The sequence below is a fragment of the Panthera leo genome, chromosome A2 (genome assembly GCF_018350215.1).
Source record: "Panthera leo isolate Ple1 chromosome A2, P.leo_Ple1_pat1.1, whole genome shotgun sequence".
Taxonomy (NCBI): domain Eukaryota; kingdom Metazoa; phylum Chordata; class Mammalia; order Carnivora; family Felidae; genus Panthera; species Panthera leo.
The window spans coordinates 706,066-723,743 of NC_056680.1; the positions used below are offsets into that span (position 1 = coordinate 706,066).

The 17,678-nt window shown below is 67.0% G+C and overlaps 1 protein-coding gene across 2 annotated transcripts; it reads left to right on the plus strand.

Moving 5' to 3' along the window:
- Positions 1–1,561: 1,561 nt before the first annotated feature.
- Positions 1,562–17,202, plus strand: EFNA2 (ephrin A2). 2 transcript variants are annotated; one of them, XM_042927810.1, is made up of 5 exons: positions 1,562–2,184; positions 3,014–3,164; positions 13,551–13,864; positions 15,965–16,030; positions 16,599–17,202. In XM_042927810.1, the coding sequence occupies exons 1-5, from the start codon at positions 1,656–1,658 to the stop codon at positions 16,718–16,720; spliced, it is 1,182 nt and encodes a 393-aa protein (XP_042783744.1). In that variant the 5' UTR covers positions 1,562–1,655; the 3' UTR covers positions 16,721–17,202. The 2 variants fall into 2 exon arrangements, with proteins under 2 accessions (XP_042783744.1, XP_042783746.1); XM_042927812.1 differs by lacking the exons at positions 1,562–2,184; positions 3,014–3,164 and adding an exon at positions 3,872–4,014.
- Positions 17,203–17,678: the final 476 nt, after the last annotated feature.

The following is a 17,678-nucleotide window of genomic DNA, read 5'->3' on the forward strand; positions in this document are numbered from 1 at the left end:
ACCTGCATGGTCTCTTTCACTTGGTCTTGGTTTCCGTCTGTCTCTCTGCGTCAGACCCACTGGGACACGCTTTTAACAGGCACGCAGACACCGTCCCCGGCTCTCCCGCCCTGTGATCTGCGCCCCCTTCCCACAGCTCTGAGCGATTTTTCGAGCTTCAAAAGGCACGTTAATTACTCTAATGAGGTCAGGAGAGACCCCGCGCTCTGCCATCCGGAGCTGGGAACACACTGCCTGTCCCCCGTCCCCCGCCCCAAGCCCGGCCGCCGCGCGCCCACCCCAGTCCGGGCAGGGTGGGTGCACTGCCCGCTTCCCGGCCCTCGTGCCTGTCAGCAGCGGTCTCCACGCCCCCCCCCCCCACACCCCCCCAGCATTAGCGCCGAGTAACTGGCAGCCCCCGCCCGCCGAGGTTAATGCACTGTTAGCAGGAAGTTCTCAGCGGCTAAAAGCCAGGAGAGGGGCCCGTCAGCCCGGGATGAAAGGGGGGCCCCTGTGTGCACGCGGGCGAGCGCGGGAGGGGCTTCCTGTGCTCACAGGCAGGCCCGGTACACGGCGCAGACGCTCACGTGTGGGAGGCACGCAGGACGTGCACATGCACTCGGGTTCGCACACGGGGGTCACCGCAGCGGGTCCCTAGCCTGTGCCAGGTCGGGGGGTCCAGACCCACGGCCCAGGCCCCTCCCGGCCCCTCCCGGTACCTCGATTGCCCCGCAGGCCACCACACATGCTGGACGCGGCCAGGTTGGAGTCTCGGGCTCCTGGTTGACGACTCGCTGTGCAGCTTGAGTCCCGGCCTGACCCCGGCCTCAGTTGCCCGTCTGGGAAACAGGGACAGGTGGGAGCTGGGCCCGCGTCAGCGGTCAAGGCGGGGCGTCTTCCCGGGACCTGGGGGGCTCCTCTGCCGGCTTCACTCTTTGCACCTGCCGCGCGGGGAGGAGTGGGGCCTCTGAAGACCACCAGAGCCGGGGCGGCAGGTACATTCGGTCCCATTGGTTATTTAGTGAGACACTAACGCCACGCGGTTTTAGCTTCTTCCCTGGCACTGTGGCCTCTGAAGGTGCAAGGGTGTTGGACACTGACCCCAAGCCGTGGGGACTCGCCCTGCGGGCCAGGGGTCGGCCGGCAGCAGGCAGCAGGTGCTGGACCAGGGGTGACAGACACAGGCTAGGAGCCAAGTCTGAGCTTGGCCTTGGCAGGACCCTCCCCAAGTCTGGAGCAGACCCCCCAGCCCGAGAGTGCAGAGCAGGGTAGACAGGGGCAGACCCCATCGGAGACCCTGTCCTGGATCTGAGCCCAGGGCTGACAGCCGACCCTGAATGACCCCTGACTTTCACTGAGCCTTGAGCCCCAGACTGACCCCTGTCCCCAGAGTAAACCTGATCTCTGACCCTTGACTCCAGAGGAAGCTTACTCCAGAATGACCCCGCCCCCCACACTGGCTGTGCCTGGAGGCTGGGGTGGCCACTGGCCCTGGGAGGGGACAGGGCCTCCTAGGTGCCCACAGTGCCCCCCCCCCCGGGGGGCAGGAGTCCCCTGGAGCAGCGGGTCCTGTGCCCCCACCCCCACCTTGCCTGGGGCCAGGCCTTGGAGCTGCCCTGCCCTCCCCTCCCCAGGGCCCCGCCTCCAGGAGCGGCCGGCGGGCGCAGGGAGGTTGAATGGGGGACGCGCGCCTTTGTTCCTGTCCCTGCTCTGGCTCTGACCTTGAGAGAGAGACAAGAACAGAAGGAAAACAGAGCTTCAGCTCAAATCCGCTCGGCAGCGGCAGTGGCGGCTCTTGCCTTGGTGGCCCCTGCATGCAAATGAGCAGCCCCATTGCTGGGCCTTCGCCGAGGCGTCCTCCCTGTGTGGTGTGCCCTTTCTGTTTCCCTGACCCCCTGCAGGCTCACGTCCTGCTGGCTTTGACAGAAGAGACCCCAGCCCCAACTATGAGGTCCCATCAAGTGGGACAACAGTGGCAGCTTCCAGAAGGCGGGACACTGGGCTGGGCCAGGCTCCGCCTCTGTAGCTGTGCAAGGGGGACTTCCTCACTGGGGGCCGCCACCACCCTTGTGCTCTCCAAAGGGCCAGACCCGTCATCCTGGGCTGAGCTGGGCCCGTGTTGCTGGAAGCCCAGGCCCTCACGCCAGGGGCATCCGGAGAGTCTATTTGAAGGGCCAGCCCTGGGACTCGGGTACCCGCAGTCAGGTAAGAGAACAACACCCAGGACAGGCAGGCTGAGTTCTCCAGGGGACAGAGGACCGAGAACCTCCTCGTGGCGGGGGGGGGGGGGGGGGGGGGGGGGGGGCGTGGGGGGTGGGGCGGGAAGCACGGGCAGGGACCGGCCTTGATGGATGATCAGAATTTGAATGGCACAAAAAAGGGAGGTACTCTCAGGGCACAGCCTGAGCAAAGGTTGGGAAGGGGTGGGGGGCAGAAACTCAGGCGTCGTGTGGCGTGTGCCCCCCAACACCCTGGAGGGACGTGGCTGGCGTGGGTCCATCCACTTTGCTGGGGTGAAGGTTAGTTTGCCGGTCTCTGGCCTCTAATGGTTCCTGTTACGAGGACCTGCGACATTCCCTCCCGTGGGGACCTTCTAGTTCAAGGGCTCTGGTCTCACTCTCACCAGGCCTGGGCAAGTGAAACAAATCCAGAGAGGTGGACCCCAGCTGGGCACCACTGGCAGTTTCCAGCCGCCACTTGGTGACAGAGTACCTCTATAAACTCAGAGTCTGGTGACAGAGGCTGTGGCATGCATAAGACCGGAAAACGAAGGAACAGGTCCCCAGTGGGCTCCCCAGGAGCCACCACGCTGGGCCCGCTGAAGCCGTGCACTGTGCCCGGATGCCCTTCTCTGTCTTGCTCCCGGGTCGGATTTCATCTGTGTATGGACTTCATCTGCTGTTGGCCTGGATCCTACCTTGGGCGGCTTGGATCCCACCCTGAGTGGCTCGGGCGGATCCCTTGTGTAGTGGGCACCTGTTCTGTGCCCCCGACGCTCAGGAGCTGAAGCAGAGACTGTTGCTCCTTTTCCCAGGAGAGGAAACAGAGGCCCACAGAGGACAAGTGACTGCCCTGAGGTCCCCCAGGGAGGCAGTGGTGGACCAGCCTTTGCACTCGGGCCAGCATGTGCCGAAAACACCTGCCCAGGAGGAACAGGGAGGCATGAAGCCGGTTAGCTCGCCGAGGTTAGGATTTGGGGTCTGGGTTGGAATGACTGAATGACGGTGGGACGGAGAGGGGGTGAGTCGTCTCTGTGCCTCCTCCTGCCCCGGGGGCCAGGCTCCGCAGACCGCCTTGCTGTCCTGAGGGAGAGGAGCGCAGGGGACCCTTGTGAGGATGATGGGGGCGTCCGTGGTGGCTCGAGGCCCCCCGGAGTTGGGCGTCTCCGGGGGGGCGGGGAGGGGGGCAGGACCCCAGGGCTGCCCACGGCAGGCAGCCCCACGACGAGTCGGGGACGCTCTGGCCCGGGGTGGGGGGTGGGGTGGGCGCGGCGGAGGCAGGAGGGGGGCCATCCCCCCACCCCTGCCCGGCCCCCGCGTGGCCGGGGCACGGCAGGAGGGGGCGCCCGCGGCCCTCCCGGCGCTCGGGCGGGACAAAGGCCGGAGCCCCGGCCCCTCCCCGGCGGCTGCGGCGGCCGCCCGCGCTGCGAGAGTCCGCGCGGCCGGGGGGCCGGCGCCCGGGTAGGACCCCCGGCGCCCCGCCCGCCCGCCGCCTGCCTTCTCGGCGCCCGAGGTCGCGCGCGCACGGGCGGGGGGGGGCGGCCGGGGATCTCCAAGCGCCGGCGCGCCCTCCTCCCGCCCGCCCCGAGCCCGCCCGCTCGGCGGCGGCGGCGGAGGAGGCGGAGACCGCTGGCAGGCGGCGGCCAGGCGAGCGCGGCGGCCGGACCGGGGCCATGGCGCCCGCGCAGCGCCCGCTGCTGCCGCTGCTGCTGCTGCTGCTGCCGCTGCCGCCGCCGCCGCCCTTCGCGCGCGCCGAGGACGCCGCCCGCGCCAACTCGGACCGCTACGCCGTCTACTGGAACCGCAGCAACCCCAGGTGAGCGCGGCCGCGCGCGGGGAGGCGGCGCCGGGGGCCCCGGGCGCCCCCCGCCCCGGCCGGGCCTCCGCGCCCCGGGCTCTGGGCGGCCCCCGAGCGCGCTCCGCCTCGGGGGCGGGGGGCGCCGGCGGGCCCCGGCGGGAGCCCCCAGGGAGTTCCGGCGCCCCGGAGTTCGGGGCGCTCCCGCTCCTCGTGCATCCTCCCCCCCGCACACGCGCAGGGCGCCCCACCGGACGCCCTGCGCGCCCAGAGCGCCGCCAGCCCCCGGAGTTCGGGGGGGACCCTCCGAAGCTGGGCGGCCCCGAGTTCCTTTCCCGGACTTGGGGGTCCCCCATCCTGGGGCCTCTCCGGGGACGCCTGCCGGCGTCGGAGTTCGTGGAGATCCCCCGGGGAACCTCATCGCCGAACTGTGCCGGGTGGGGACCGCGGCCTCCCCCTCCCCCCGGGGCAAGGGGTCCGTGGGCGCGTCCTGCGGGTGGGTCCCCACGTGAACTCGGGGAAGTTGATCTGTTCCTCCCTACCAAACCAGGACCGTCTTCGCTCCAGGGGGCCCAAGGTCCTGGCTTTGTAGAGGTGGGGAGACTGAGGCACCCAGGAGCGGTCCTGGGAGTCTTGGCCCGGCGGCATCCTCTCCCGTCCTCCCGGTGCTGATGGGGAAACTGAGGCACAGAATGCACGCGTGGCTGGCTCAAGGTCACGGTGAGGGGAGAGGAGCGGAGGTCGGGACCCAGGTGGCCTCGTGCCCAGCCTGCTACGCCTGGCTGCGGTGTCCTGGCCGCCTGCGCAACCCCTTCGGCGCCCAGCGCTAAGTGCAGTTTGGGGGGCAGCCGGAGTCCCCGCTAATCCGACTGAGAAAAGTTTGCTGGTAACTGACCATGTCCTGGATATCTGCAGAAGCCTCTGGGCCACCGCCAGCTCTCCAAGGCCGGGGGGCCCACGGGAGATGGGGTTTGGAGCCCAGCACTCCGAGGGGTCAGCCCCAGCACCCAGGCTCCCACGGCGTTCCCAGGGCCGGCTGGGCTGCGAATGGGAGTGAGGAGGCCAGCCTCTCTGCTTCCTGCCCCTCTGCCACTGGTCACTTTCTCTCCCTTTCAAGTGCCGGTCAAGACACCCTCACTGTCCTCTGCCATCCCGTTACTGTCGGGCAGAAAGTTGCATAAAGGGCCGTCTTTGAGGCAGGCTCTGGGACAAGGGTAGCCACTGTCCTGCCGTGGGGGGCAGGGAGCGCACCCAGACGCCCCCCTCAGTTGCTCAGCTGTGGGGTTGGGCCCCGGGGCTGAGGGCCAAGACCCCGGGCTGCACAGGGACAGTCAGGCCACCGCGGAGCGGGTTCCCTGGCCGCCTTGCCCTGCTGGTCACATGTGGGTTTGATTAAGGCTCTTCCCTGCGGCCGAGCGGGGGAGCCCAGCGGGCAGCGCCTCCCCGGCCCAAGTTTTTGGTTTCAGCTTTGGAATCTCCGTCCCAGGCATGGCCTGTCCTTTGTTCTAGCAAACGCCAAACACACGAGGAGCCTCGAATGGGGACGGAAGGGGGTGGTTGGGGCCGCCTGCCGCCCCACCTGCCACAGGGCTGTGGACAGGATCCCGGCCGGGGGCGGGGGGGGGGGACAAGGCAGCCCCAGGTGCCCGGCTCTGGCCTCACACCCGAGCGCCTCCTGCTGCTGACCTGACAGTCCTGTTCCGACCAGCTGCCCGAGGGCCTCGGTGGCCCAGGGACCTCTCCGGAGGTTCGCTGCCCGGGGCCGGCTGGCCTGGAACCTGCAGCCGGTGACAGGGTGCGTGTCGGACACGGGAGGAGGGGCGGTGTCGGGCCTCGGGTCCAAGGGCACCCAGGAATGGTGATTTCCCCGGGGGCGGCTGCCCAGGGCAGAGGTGCAGGGTCCGCGAGCAGGCCTGGAGCTGGCGGCAGTCCCGCGGGTAGAGACGAGAGACCCGGCTGGGTTAGTAACGGATCGGTGCGGCGGCAGGTGGAGGAGATGGGGGGGGGGTGCCCAAGAGAAGGGGCGCACACAAAAGGCACAGCAGGGAAGGGGTCAGAGCGAGGGCTGGGCACACTGGGGTGGGGGGCAGGCGGTCGTGCAGGAGCTGGAGGGACGGGTGTGCTCATGTGGGGAACGGACAGGCAGTGGCGCGGTGAGGCCGGCCACGCGTGCCCGGGGCCGGCCTCGTACCTGCACCAAGGTAATAAGTATGTGGCTCTGTTTTCCCAGTCACATCCTCCTGCCGTGCAGCGCATGTCCTGCGCACACGCGGCTGGTGGACGTGGCCGAGCGAGCCCCGCACCCACCATCACCGCCGCGGCAGGGTGGGGCCCCGCTGTCCGGGTCAGCCACCCGCAGGCGGGTCACCCCCGCACGCCGGCCGCGCGCCGGCCCCTCCCTGGTCCTTGCACCTGTCCGCGGCCGGGTGGGACTGGGCCCTCCGGCGGGGCCGCGTGTGCCGCCGCGGGGGGCTCGTGCTGTGTGTGTGGGGAAGGTCGGCGCGCCTCCGGCTCAGGCTTCTGTGTCTCCGCCTGTGTCGCCGCGTGCACTCGCGTGCTTTTTCCCGCGGCGTGCAGGGGTCGCTCACACACACGCCTGCGTGGCAGGGTGACGCGTGTGCCTCCCGGCTCTGGCATGTTTGCACACGCGCGTGCGTGATTGTGCCAGAGTGCGTGCACGTGTTTGCACGGCGCGTCTGCGCGTGGAATGCGCGTGCCCGGGGGTGCGTGTGCCCGTCCGCGTGTGCGTGTCTGCACCGGGGAGGACGGGTGTGTGTGTGTGTGTGTGTGTGTGTGCGCGCGGGGGGCGCACACGTGTGTCTTTAGCGCATCTGTGAGCGGAGGGCACGCGTGTGGCCGCGCGTGCGGCCCGGCCCCGGCCGTCCCAGGGCCCCCGGTGAGGGGGCGGACGGTTCTGGTGATGGCGGCACGGCTGGCTCTCCTCCTCTGTCCCCTCCTCGAGCCGGGTGGGTCCTCGCCGGGGGACTGTGCAGGGCGCCCGCTGTCCCCGAGTCCCCCACCCGAGTGGCGAGCGCGGGCCTGCCCGTGCACGTGGTGCCGATGCGGGCGGGGGCTGTGGGCCCGGAACAAACCCGCACCTGGCGGCTCGGGGCCGCGGGAGCGTTTGAAGGGGGCTGCGTGTGCTTCCGCGTGTGGGGGTGCAGGTAGGAAAATGGCGACTGGAGAGGGTCTTTCCCACGGTGGAGGCGTCGGGCCTCCCCGGTCCCCGTGGCGCTGCAGCCCTGCCCGCGGCCCCGGGGAGAAGTGGCTTTGACCGGGTGATGCCATATTTTGCTGTAGGAGGGTTTTTGGTTTTGTTCGAGAGAGGTCAGTCTGCCTGGCTTTCAGAGCTTGGAGGGCGAGACCGCTTGGGTCTGGGCACCCGGGGCCGAGGGTGGGGCCGCGGGGAGCCCGGGCCCGAGCTCAGGCAGGCGGCTGGGCCGCCCGGAGCCTCCGCGTCTCCGTAAGTGGGGGCCGACAGGTGTGGCGGTCAGCAGACGGTGGCAGGGCCCTTGTGGCCGGGCAAGGCCCCGGCGTGACCCCAGGGGCTCAGACGTCCCCGACAGAGAGGGAAACCGAGGCAGCTCCTGCGGGTGAACACAGGGGCTTCTGGGGCTGGACCCCAAATCTGCATGGACAGCGACGGTCCAGCCCGAAGGACAGGGCGAGAAACAGCTGAGGGGGCCGGGGGGGGGGGGGCAGTTCTGAGGGCCGCCCCCCCCCCACTCCCCCCACTACGGGCCTGGGCAACTTCTGTCCGGGTCTGCCTCTGGGGTCTGACGGGCAGCCGGGCCTTCCCTGTCCCCAGCCTCGGTGCCTCCCCTTGGGGCGCTGTGCCTGCGTTGGCTCTGGCAGCTCTGACCTCCGGGCCTCCCCACACGTCTCCGTGAGGTCTGCGGGCCCCTCGGGGTCACCCGTGGACGTGGTTCTTGGGGCAGCACATGCGTTCACGGGGTCTGGGGGGGCGGTGTTTCTGAGGGCCCGGCCGTCTCCTTCCATCGTCCCGTCCCGCAACCCCTAAGCCGGGCCCGCACCCCTCTCCTTACCCTCAGGAGCGGGAGACGCGGCCAGCCTTGCCCCGTGGCGTGGCTTTGGGGGGACTTTTCTCCTTTGGAGATGGGTCCAGGGGGAGGGCTCGGCTGTGCCCCCCCCCCACACCCCCGGACCCCATGCCACGTCTTGGCCTCCACACGGATGACAGCTAGGTGCACCGGCACAGCTCGGTCCCCACGTCGCCACACTTTGGCAGGCCAGCCCTGGCCGGGGTCTCGCCCCCATGCCTGTTCTCTTGCGCCCTGGGGGCTCGGCCGCCACGCCTCGGTCGCCCTGTTGGACCTGGGGATTTTGGTTTCAAGCGGCTCCGGCTCCGTTCACTACACGAGCCAAGTTGCCCCCTCGGCCGGCCCAGCCACAGCCACGCACCCGTCCGATCTGCCCACCCCGTTATGCCTCCCTTTCACGGACCCGGAGACAGTGACTCACCCATGGCTCCGGGGAAGGCGGGCCGGTCGGGCTGTCCCCAGTCCTAGAGGCTGCTGCGTCCAAGGCCGGCTGAGGACACTGGGGGGTGGGGGTGGGGGGGGGGGTTCCAGGACAGCCACGTCCTGTGTGCTGCTGACCCCGGGGCCCAGAGGCGGGGCTGACCTCTGGCTTCAGCTCCGGGGTCGGGTCGTTGCTTCAGTTACCCACCCCCTCCGCACACAGCCTCCCCGGGGCTGACCCCGCACCACCTGGGGGCCCGGGTTTCTCTGAGGCTCCCCCCAGCACCGGAGCTCCCCCCCCCCCAAACCCCTCGCCGCAGCAGAAGGAAGGTGGCCAGGCCTCAGGTGGGGAATGTCTTCTCGACCCCTCAGAAAGCTGGGGGTGCGTGCCGAGGTCTTGGGCCTCGCCGGGGATGGCGGTGGGGAGGGGCTGACCCTGCCCCGGCCTGGGCCTCGGGACCCTGCTGCCCACCCAGGGCCCGCCTGGGTGTGTCCTTCCCTGGGGTCTTGGTCACTAGGCGGCGTGATTGGGTTCAGACCAGGGAGCTGGTCCCAAGTGCAGCTGGCAGGGTGGGCTTCAGCTTGCTGGCGCCTCACCCCTGCCTCAACTTCTAGTCTGGGGGGGTGGCACAGCCCTCCCCACTCCCATTTTTGGCGAGACTCCTAATTAGTTGCTTTGCTATTAGCGTCTAATGACTTGACAATGGCCCGATTGGAGCTAATTAGCTGCCCCTGCGGCTGCAGGGTAGGGGTGGGTTTGGCGGGCAGGCTCGGGTCCGCCAGGGGCTGGGAGGGCTGCCTGGAGGAGTGCACGTTGGCAGCAGCCGGCAGGGTGAACGAGAGTGGGGGTGAAGGTGTGGCACGGGAGGGGAAGGGCTGTACGTCTGAAAGCCTCAGGAGCCCTCTGTCTGGGAACCCGTCCCAAGTCAGTCATTAACCCCTTAGTGAGAGTTTTTATCTCTCTCTGTTGCTCCCATGGAGCATTTGCATATCAGGCTTCCTCACTAATGGAGAAAATGAAAGCTTTGTCTTGCTTGCACCGGCTTGGTTTTGGGGTTGGGCCCTTCCCCCGCACAGGCGCCACCCTGAGTAGGGGCCAGGCGCCCGCCCCTGGTTTGCCCGCCAACTTGGAACCGGGAAATGCCAACGCAGCAAGGCCATCGCTATTTTAGAGCCGGGGAGGGGAAAACAATGGTCCGCTTAGGCAGCCAGAGCTGGGGGGGTGGGGGCTTCTTCTGGGACGCACCTGCCAGGGGTCCTCACCCCATGTGTGGGTCACTGTCTGCTCCCTGTGACTCTGGCACCTCAAAGACCTTGAATCTTTGGCCTTTGTTTGATCAACAAACGTGCGGAGGCACTGTGCACGAGGCCTGTGCCGGCAGTGAGGGAAAGGGGTGGAGAAGGAGGCTGGCCCCCAGGGTCCGGGGTCGAGGGGGGGGGGGGGGGACAGACAGCAGACTGTGTAAAGGTAAAAATATGACGATGTTGGAATGAGATATGTGATGAGGTGCAGGAGGCGGGAGAGAGCAGGCTGGGCAGAGGAGCACATGCAAAGGCCCTGGGGTGGGAACCGGAGCAGCCAGAAGGCTGGTGTGGCTGGAAGGAGCGAGCTGGGGGCAGATGGGGGACAACTTGGGTGGGAACAGTGAGGCCATACGGGCCTCGTGACCCGGAGGACCGTGGGTTTTATTCTGAGCGATGGGGGAGCTCTGAGTCAGCGAGTCAGTGGGTCTGATTTACACTCAGAAAAGCGAGCCCCGGATTGGGGGAGGCCAGGAGCCTGGCCCGCCTGGCAGGGCCCAAGCATCCAGCCTCTGAGCCAGCAAAGCAGCCTCGCTTTTGGACGTTTTTCGGGAGATTAAACGGGAGAGGAGAACAAGATATTGGTCCAGCGCAGGGGAGGCAGGCACCATGGAGAAGCACGGGCAGGGGTGGGGTGGGGAGTCGGCGATGCCCCGGCAGCCCCACCCTCGAGTCCATTCGTCTTGCGAGGCTCCGCAGAGAGCTGAGCTCTTCCCTTTCAGGCTGAGCATACATCCCTGCAGCAGAGGCCAGGGAGGAGAGGGGAAACTGAGGACCAGAGGGGGCCGCGGCCTGCACGGCGGCCGGTCCTGTACGCCCCCTCCCCCCACACCGTGGTTTCCCCACCTCCACCTCCCCTGCAGGGTCGGGCCCGGGTGGTCCTGGCAGGCGCTTGGCCACGGCTGTCATCGATTGGCTGATCAATGGGGCTTTCAATGGGCTGGGAAGGAGCGAAAACGACTTTTGAAAAAGCCTGGAGTGGCTTTTGCATCGATCTCGCCCAAGCGGCCAGAGAACACAGCCAGTCCGTGAGACACCCGTGCTTGGCCAGCCGAGGGGCAGCCCAAGGGATGGGCACGGTCGTTGCCTAACCCTGCCCCAGCCTGGCCCTGCTGTGAGCCTGACCCTGACTCTGCTCCAGCCTGACCCTACCCCAGCCTGACCCTGTCCCTGTCCCAGCCTGACCCTGACCCTGCTTTGAGCCTGACCCTGGTCCTGACCCTGGCCCTGCTGTGAGCCTGACCCTGACCTAGCCCGACCCTGGTCCCAGCTTGGCCCTGCTGTGAGCCTGACCCTGACTCTGCTCCAGCCTGACCCTACCCCAGCCTGACCCTGTCCCTGTCCCAGCCTGACCCTGGCCCTGCTGTGAGCCTGACCCTGACCTAGCCTGACCCTGGTCCCAGTCTGACCCTGCTGTGAGCCTGACCCTGACCTAGCCTGACCCTGGTCCCATCCTGACCCTGCTGTGAGCCTGACCCTGTCCCTATCCCAGCCTGATCCTGACCTTGTCCAAGCCTGACCCTGACCCTGTCTCAGCCTGGCCCTGCCCCAGCCTGGCCCTGACCCTGCTCCGGCCTGATCCTGTCCCAGCCTGACCCTGACCCAGCCTGGCCCTGGTATGAGCCTGACCCTACCCCAGCCTGACCCTGTCCCTGTCCCAGCCTGACCCTGACCCTGCTTTGAGCCTGACCCTGGTCCTGACCCTGGCCCTGCTGTGAGCCTGACCCTGACCTAGCCTGACCCTGGTCCCATCCTGACCCTGCTGTGAGCCTGACCCTGTCCCTATCCCAGCCTGATCCTGACCTTGTCCAAGCCTGACCCTGACCCTGTCTCAGCCTGGCCCTGCCCCAGCCTGGCCCTGACCCTGCTCCAGCCTGATCCTGTCCCAGCCTGACCCTGCCCCAGCCTGGCCCTGCTGTGAGCCTGACCCTGACTCTGCTCCAGCCTGACCCTACCCCAGCCTGACCCTGTCCCTGTCCCAGCCTGACCCTGACCCTGCTTTGAGCCTGACCCTGGTCCTGACCCTGGCCCTGCTGTGAGCCTGACCCTGACCTAGCCTGACCCTGGTCCCAGCCTGACCCTGCTGTGAGCCTGACCCTGACCCTGTCCCAGCCTGACTTTGGGCTGCCCTGCCTCTGTGCAGGGCCTGCTATGTACACGACTGGTGTTCTCAAGGACTGTCCCCACTGTACAGAGTTGGAAACTGAGGCTTGAGACGAGAATGAACCACAAGACCTAGCTGGGTGCAAGCCCGAGCCTGAACACAGAACTACCTGCAGCCCCCAACTGACCTCCACTCCCTGAGTCTCTCTGCTGTATTCACTGAATCTGCAAACAGCGTCCCACTTCTGTGGGGGTGGGCAGAGCCCCCCATTCCTGGGCGGTCCGAGAGCAGGGAAGGGCTGGAGGTGAGTCTGCTCCCTCCGACTCTCCGAGCTGGAATTCTCGGGAGTCTGCGCCTCAGCCGCAGACTTGACATCCCCACGAGATCTCCTGGGTCAGGTTGGGAAACTGAGGCACGAGTGAGCAAGGTCTCCCGCTGCCTCACTCCCCCCTCTGGGGTCCCCGGAGCCGCCCCGACCTGGCACAGAGCCTCCGGGCTGCAGGGGGGCAGCCAATGCCGGCTGATAATCCTGCCCCCCGCCCAGTTGCCCGGCATGGGGGCCGCACCTCGGCTCCCTCCCGCGGACTGGGCCACAGAGGCGTGGCGTGGCCAAGCTGGGGTCCAAGCAGCCTGGGCCCCTTCTGCTGTCGACCCTCACTGGGCCTCAGTTTCCATGCCTGTACGGAGAGGGAGAAGGGGCTTCCCACCCCTCCTCTGCTTTTAGGCCTTTTATGTGCTAATAAAGCTCCTCTCCGGAGGCCCCCTTGTCCCTCCTCGGTCCAGGCTGCGTTTACATGACAGGGACCCAGGAGACCGCGTCCGGGAGATCTAAGGGCTCCTGTCGCTGTGGCCCGAGGCGGTGATGGTGGGGGGAGCTGACCTCCATCCTTGCCAGGCGAAGCTGGGTCTGGGGGGGCTCCCCAAGGCTGCGTGCACAGGCTGCCTGACAGTTGGGACCTCCAGGGCAAAGGCTGGGAAGCGGGGCTGAGGGGCGGAGGCGGCAGGGGTGGGGAACCTGGTGAGGTGACCGGGAGGTTGGGGGGCAATTGTCAAGTCGCAGAGGCCCTGGAGGGAGATCCCCGGACTTGCTGGAGTCACACTGGACGTAAGGAGTTGAGGCTGGGGGCGGAACCCAGAGCACCTCTGAGCTGGGCTGGGGCGACCTTCACGCCAAACCCTGCCCCCCCCCCCCGCCCCCCGCAAGGAAACTGACGCTAGGAGAGGGGTCCAGAACACCCAGCTCCAGGCCCCACCCACCTGTGCCGCCTTGGCAGTCAGATCTGCCGAGGAAGAGCTACGGCGGCTGCCTGTGGTGGGCAGCCTGGGGGCTGCCTGGAGGAGGGGACGTGGCAGTCAAGCAGTAACGTTTATTTGGAGAGGGACTTCGTAACGGGGAGCGGGGGCAGCTTGTGCCGGCCCCGTCACGGAAGGGCCCGGACGCGCGGCCTACGGGAGGGAGGCTGGGTCCCGGGGGCTCCGCACCTGCCGCGTTGCATGCGGTTACCCAGAATGCCCGGCGAGGCGGGCGGCCTGGGGGGGGAGGGGGAGGGGGTGGGGCACGTGGGCCCGCGCCGGCCCCGCCCCCGGCCCGGCCCGCAACCGCCGGCGCTGACCCGGCGCCCCTCGTGCTCCCCGCCCCCCCCTCCCCGCGCGCGGACCGCGGGGCCCAGGTTCCACGCGGGCGCGGCGGACGACGGCGGGGGCTACACGGTGGAGGTCAGCATCAACGACTACCTGGACATCTACTGCCCGCACTACGGGGCGCCGCTGCCGCCGGCCGAGCGCATGGAGCACTACGTTCTGTACATGGTCAACGGCGAGGGCCACGCGTCCTGCGACCACCGGCAGCGCGGCTTCAAGCGCTGGGAGTGCAACCGGCCCGCGGCGCCCGGGGGGCCGCTCAAGTTCTCGGAGAAGTTCCAGCTCTTCACGCCCTTCTCCCTCGGCTTCGAGTTCCGTCCGGGACACGAGTACTACTACATCTGTGAGTGCGGGGGCGGGGGGCGGGGGGGGGGGGGTGCAGGAGGGGGGCCGGGGGGGGGATGCACGAGGGGGGCCGGGGGTGCAGGGGGGGTGGGGTCTGGCCCAGCCTTGGCCTCTGTGTCTCCCGGGTCAAGCGCTTGAATGGAATCATCCTTCTCGCCAGCCCCAGAGGCCTCACTATCTAGAGTTCCCATTTTCAGATGGGGAAACTGAGGCTCAGAGTGGGGCTGAGGTCACAGACCCGCAGATGCCCCTCTGTGACCTGTCTCTGGATCAAGCCACTGGGCCTTTGGGCTCCACCATCAACTTGCGGGCACCGAGATCAGGGGTGGTCACTGCCCCCCCCCCCCCCCCCCACCGCCAGGGAAATGGGTGTAGGGACTCTGGTGGGGGAGGGGAGCATGGTCAAAGCCAGGGGCGAAGGCAGAGCTCGGGTTCTGCCCATCACACCCTGGCTTGGGCAGGGAGCTCCCAGGCCCTCCCCCGGCCACCCTCCCCCACCATCTCCCCCCCACCAGGCCCACCTGGCCCAAGATCCCCCGAGGACTGTGGGAGCTGCTTTTCAGGGCTTGGGGACCCTCAGGCACAGCCCCGCGGGGCGAGTGGGCGGGGCTGAGGGAGGCTGTCCCTGGCTCTGCTGCACATGGGAGGGGGGAGGGATTCCAGGGGCATCCTTCTTCCTCCCCCTAAAGTGCCAATGGCAGGGTCTGGGGACAGGACGCTGCTGTGCCCTTGGCAGCCCGTTACTCTGCAGGGACTTAGCCGGGAACGCGGGAGTCTAGGCGTTGTCCCCACCGGCATGGGGGCATCGGGGAGCCCGCGTTGGTGTGGGGCTGATGCCTCTGCAGAGCCACTGCGACCCCAAGGGGCACGGAGATCCCCATCTCTCGGCCTCGTGGGGGCCCGCAGGGAGCCAGGGGGGGCGCGGGGTCCGCCCCTGGGGCTGTGGGGAGACGCAGCCCCTCGCTACCCTCCTTCCCGCTGCGTCACATTCAACTCTGTGAGGCTTCGTTCTTTCCGCTCTACTTGGATTTTTTTTTTCCTTTTAATTCAAGGAAGAAGCGGGTGGAGGAAGGGAGAAGGTGTTTAAATTAAGGCCTCGTAATATGAGAAAAATTACATTTTTCTTTCCAGGACGGGAGTTTCATAAAGATAATTATTGTAATTACTCTATGACGAATGTTATTTTTATTCCACGCTTTTTTGTCTTCATCTTCCAGCGTGAGGGGCTTCTGGGGGGCGGGCAGAGGCAGTGGCCACCAGGAGGACAGGGGGACAGGCCTGAGCGTGTCCGTGTGCCGCGTCGTGCACACGGGGTGGGGGGGGTGTGCCCGTGCCGTTGTCACACGTGAACCCCCGTGGCCCCCACTGGGCTTCAGGCCTCCTTCCCCTCCCTACCCGGGTCCCCAGGCCGCCTCCCGCATGACTCACCGCTGTGGTGTGACCCTGGCCCCTCCGGGAGCTTCCGTGGGCCGTGTGGGCCGAGAGGCAGGGAGCAGGAAAGGTGGAATTGGAGGCGCGGGGACCTAACGCTTCGGCCTCCCTGTGACCTCCAGCAGGGTGCGTCCCTCTCCGCGCGAGGTGGGCGCATAGCCTGTCTCCAGGGGTGACTGGCTTCTGGGAGCTCCCAGATGGAAGTAATCATTTCCAGAGCACTCACTGTGCGACGCACGAGGCCCAGATAGGGGGTGAGTTGCCCACAGACACCAGAGAGCAGGTATTCGATCCCAGATCAGTCATTTGGTGACACTGATTTTTTTTTTTTTTTTTTTTCCTGACCGGTTAAAAACATTTTCATTCAACACCTTCGAACTTTGCTCTGTGCTGCCTTGGGGTGACGTGGAACCAGACACAGGCACCCCCAGTCTCTGGGGTCGGGGTTCAGCAAAGGGAGGGGCAGGGGAAGTATGCGGGAGGACTTCTGGGAAATAGAGGGCATTGTGTCTAGGGCTTTGAGGTGTGGTTAGGAGTTTTATGGGCGGAACCTCCCGTAGCCTTGGGTCAGGGTCGAGTTACCAGTGTGGGGAAGGGGATGTAGCCCCAGGAGGTCTCTGGCACTGAGAGCCCCCTACTCCACAACCCCCACCCCCCTCTCTTCCAGCTGCCACACCGCCCAATGCTGTGGACCGACCCTGCCTGAGGCTGAAGGTTTACGTGCGGCCAGCCAGTAAGTGCTCGGGGCATCGTGCAGGGTTTCACCCCCCACCCTTGTGTCCCGAGCCCACAGAGCCCACGGAGGGCTCGGCAGAGCCAGGGGGTGGTCCCAACACAGCCCGGGGAGTCCCTCAACCTCAGCGATGGCGGGGGCGGCTCCTGACCCCGAGCCTCAGTTTCCTCACGTGTGAAAGAGGACGGCATTTCAGACCTTCGGGACTGAGGGTGAAGTCCGTGACCGGGCCCTCTGCTGAGGCCGTGGCTCCCTTCATCCAAGAGTGAACACCAGGGAGGTGCCCCAAGATAGGCCAAAGGGCCCACGTTCTGAGCTCTTGAAACATCAAAGCCACACGCAGAGAAGGGGGGGGGGGTCTCCGCAGCCTTGTGACTTCACCCAGGCGCCGGACACGCATTTGGCACCCGCTGTTTGCCATGCTCTGCACAAAAGGCACAGCCCCGACCGAGATGGACAGAAATCTCCGGGTCTGGGAGGGACAGCTGAGGCAGACTGTGGGCGTGGGGGGGCAGCCCCGTGGGGAGGGGGGCCACCTGCTGACCATCCTGCCTCCGTGTCCCCCCAGACGAGACCCTGTACGAGGCCCCGGAGCCCATCTTCACCAGCAATAACTCGTGCAGTGGCTTGGGCGCCTGCCAGCTGGTCCTCAGCACCGTCCCTGTGCTGTGGACCCTCCTGGGCTCCTAGTCCCGGCCCACCTGGATGCCCCGCCTAGAGACCAGCTAGAGACTCCGTTTCTCCCACGACTGGTGCTGCCCTGCCAGGCAGGGGGGGGCTGTCCACCGCCCCAGGGCCAGCCCTGGGGGGTGCGGCTAAAGGCCCTGATGCCTGAGAGGCCGGGTGTCTGTCCAGCCTCCCGGCCAAGCCATTCCTTCCAGGGTGCCGGAGAGCCCGCGAACCTCTCGCTAGGGCTTTTCTTTTACGGCGGAATGAGAAAGACTTGAGTTTTTAATTTAATTTATTCCTTGCTGTTGCCGGTAACTTTGGGAAGGAGACAGAGTGGATGCTGCGTGGGTCCCTGGCCCCCCCGGGGCACGGGGATCGGGAGACCCCTGGTCTGGTCGACCCTCCAGGTGCCCTGGGACAGGCCGGTCTGAGACGGAAGGGGCCGGGGATGCGTGCCCCTAATTCCGGCCCAGGGATCAGAGCCCACCTCAGACCCCCCCACCCCCCACCCCCCACTCCCCACTCCCCCCCCACCTCCTCCCTCCAGGGGGCCTCACCAGAGAGCCCCCGTGTGGAGCCCTGGCCCCATCAGAGCCCCCACCCCCACGTCTTAGAACCGCTTAGGCCCCGCCCGGTCCCCCCAGCCTCACCCGCTCGCCCCCGAGGCCCAGAAGACGTGACATTTCTGTAAATAGAGCCAGCAAGTATATACTGTGATTTATTTTTACTGTATTCCTAAGGATGGCCTGGAAAGTTTCTTTTTTTCTTACCCCTTCACGGGAGGGGGGCACTTTTATTTTGGTGGGGGGGTGGGGGACTTTTTAGAGTAGAAGCCGCACTTCGCAATAAGCTCGTGTGTCTGTCGGAGCCCCTGCCCCTACTCTCCGAACTAATAACGTTTGTAAGAGAAAAGAAAACAGGACAAAAGGAAACACGGGGGCCACCACCAAGAAAAGACACCCCCCCGACACTTTAAAGA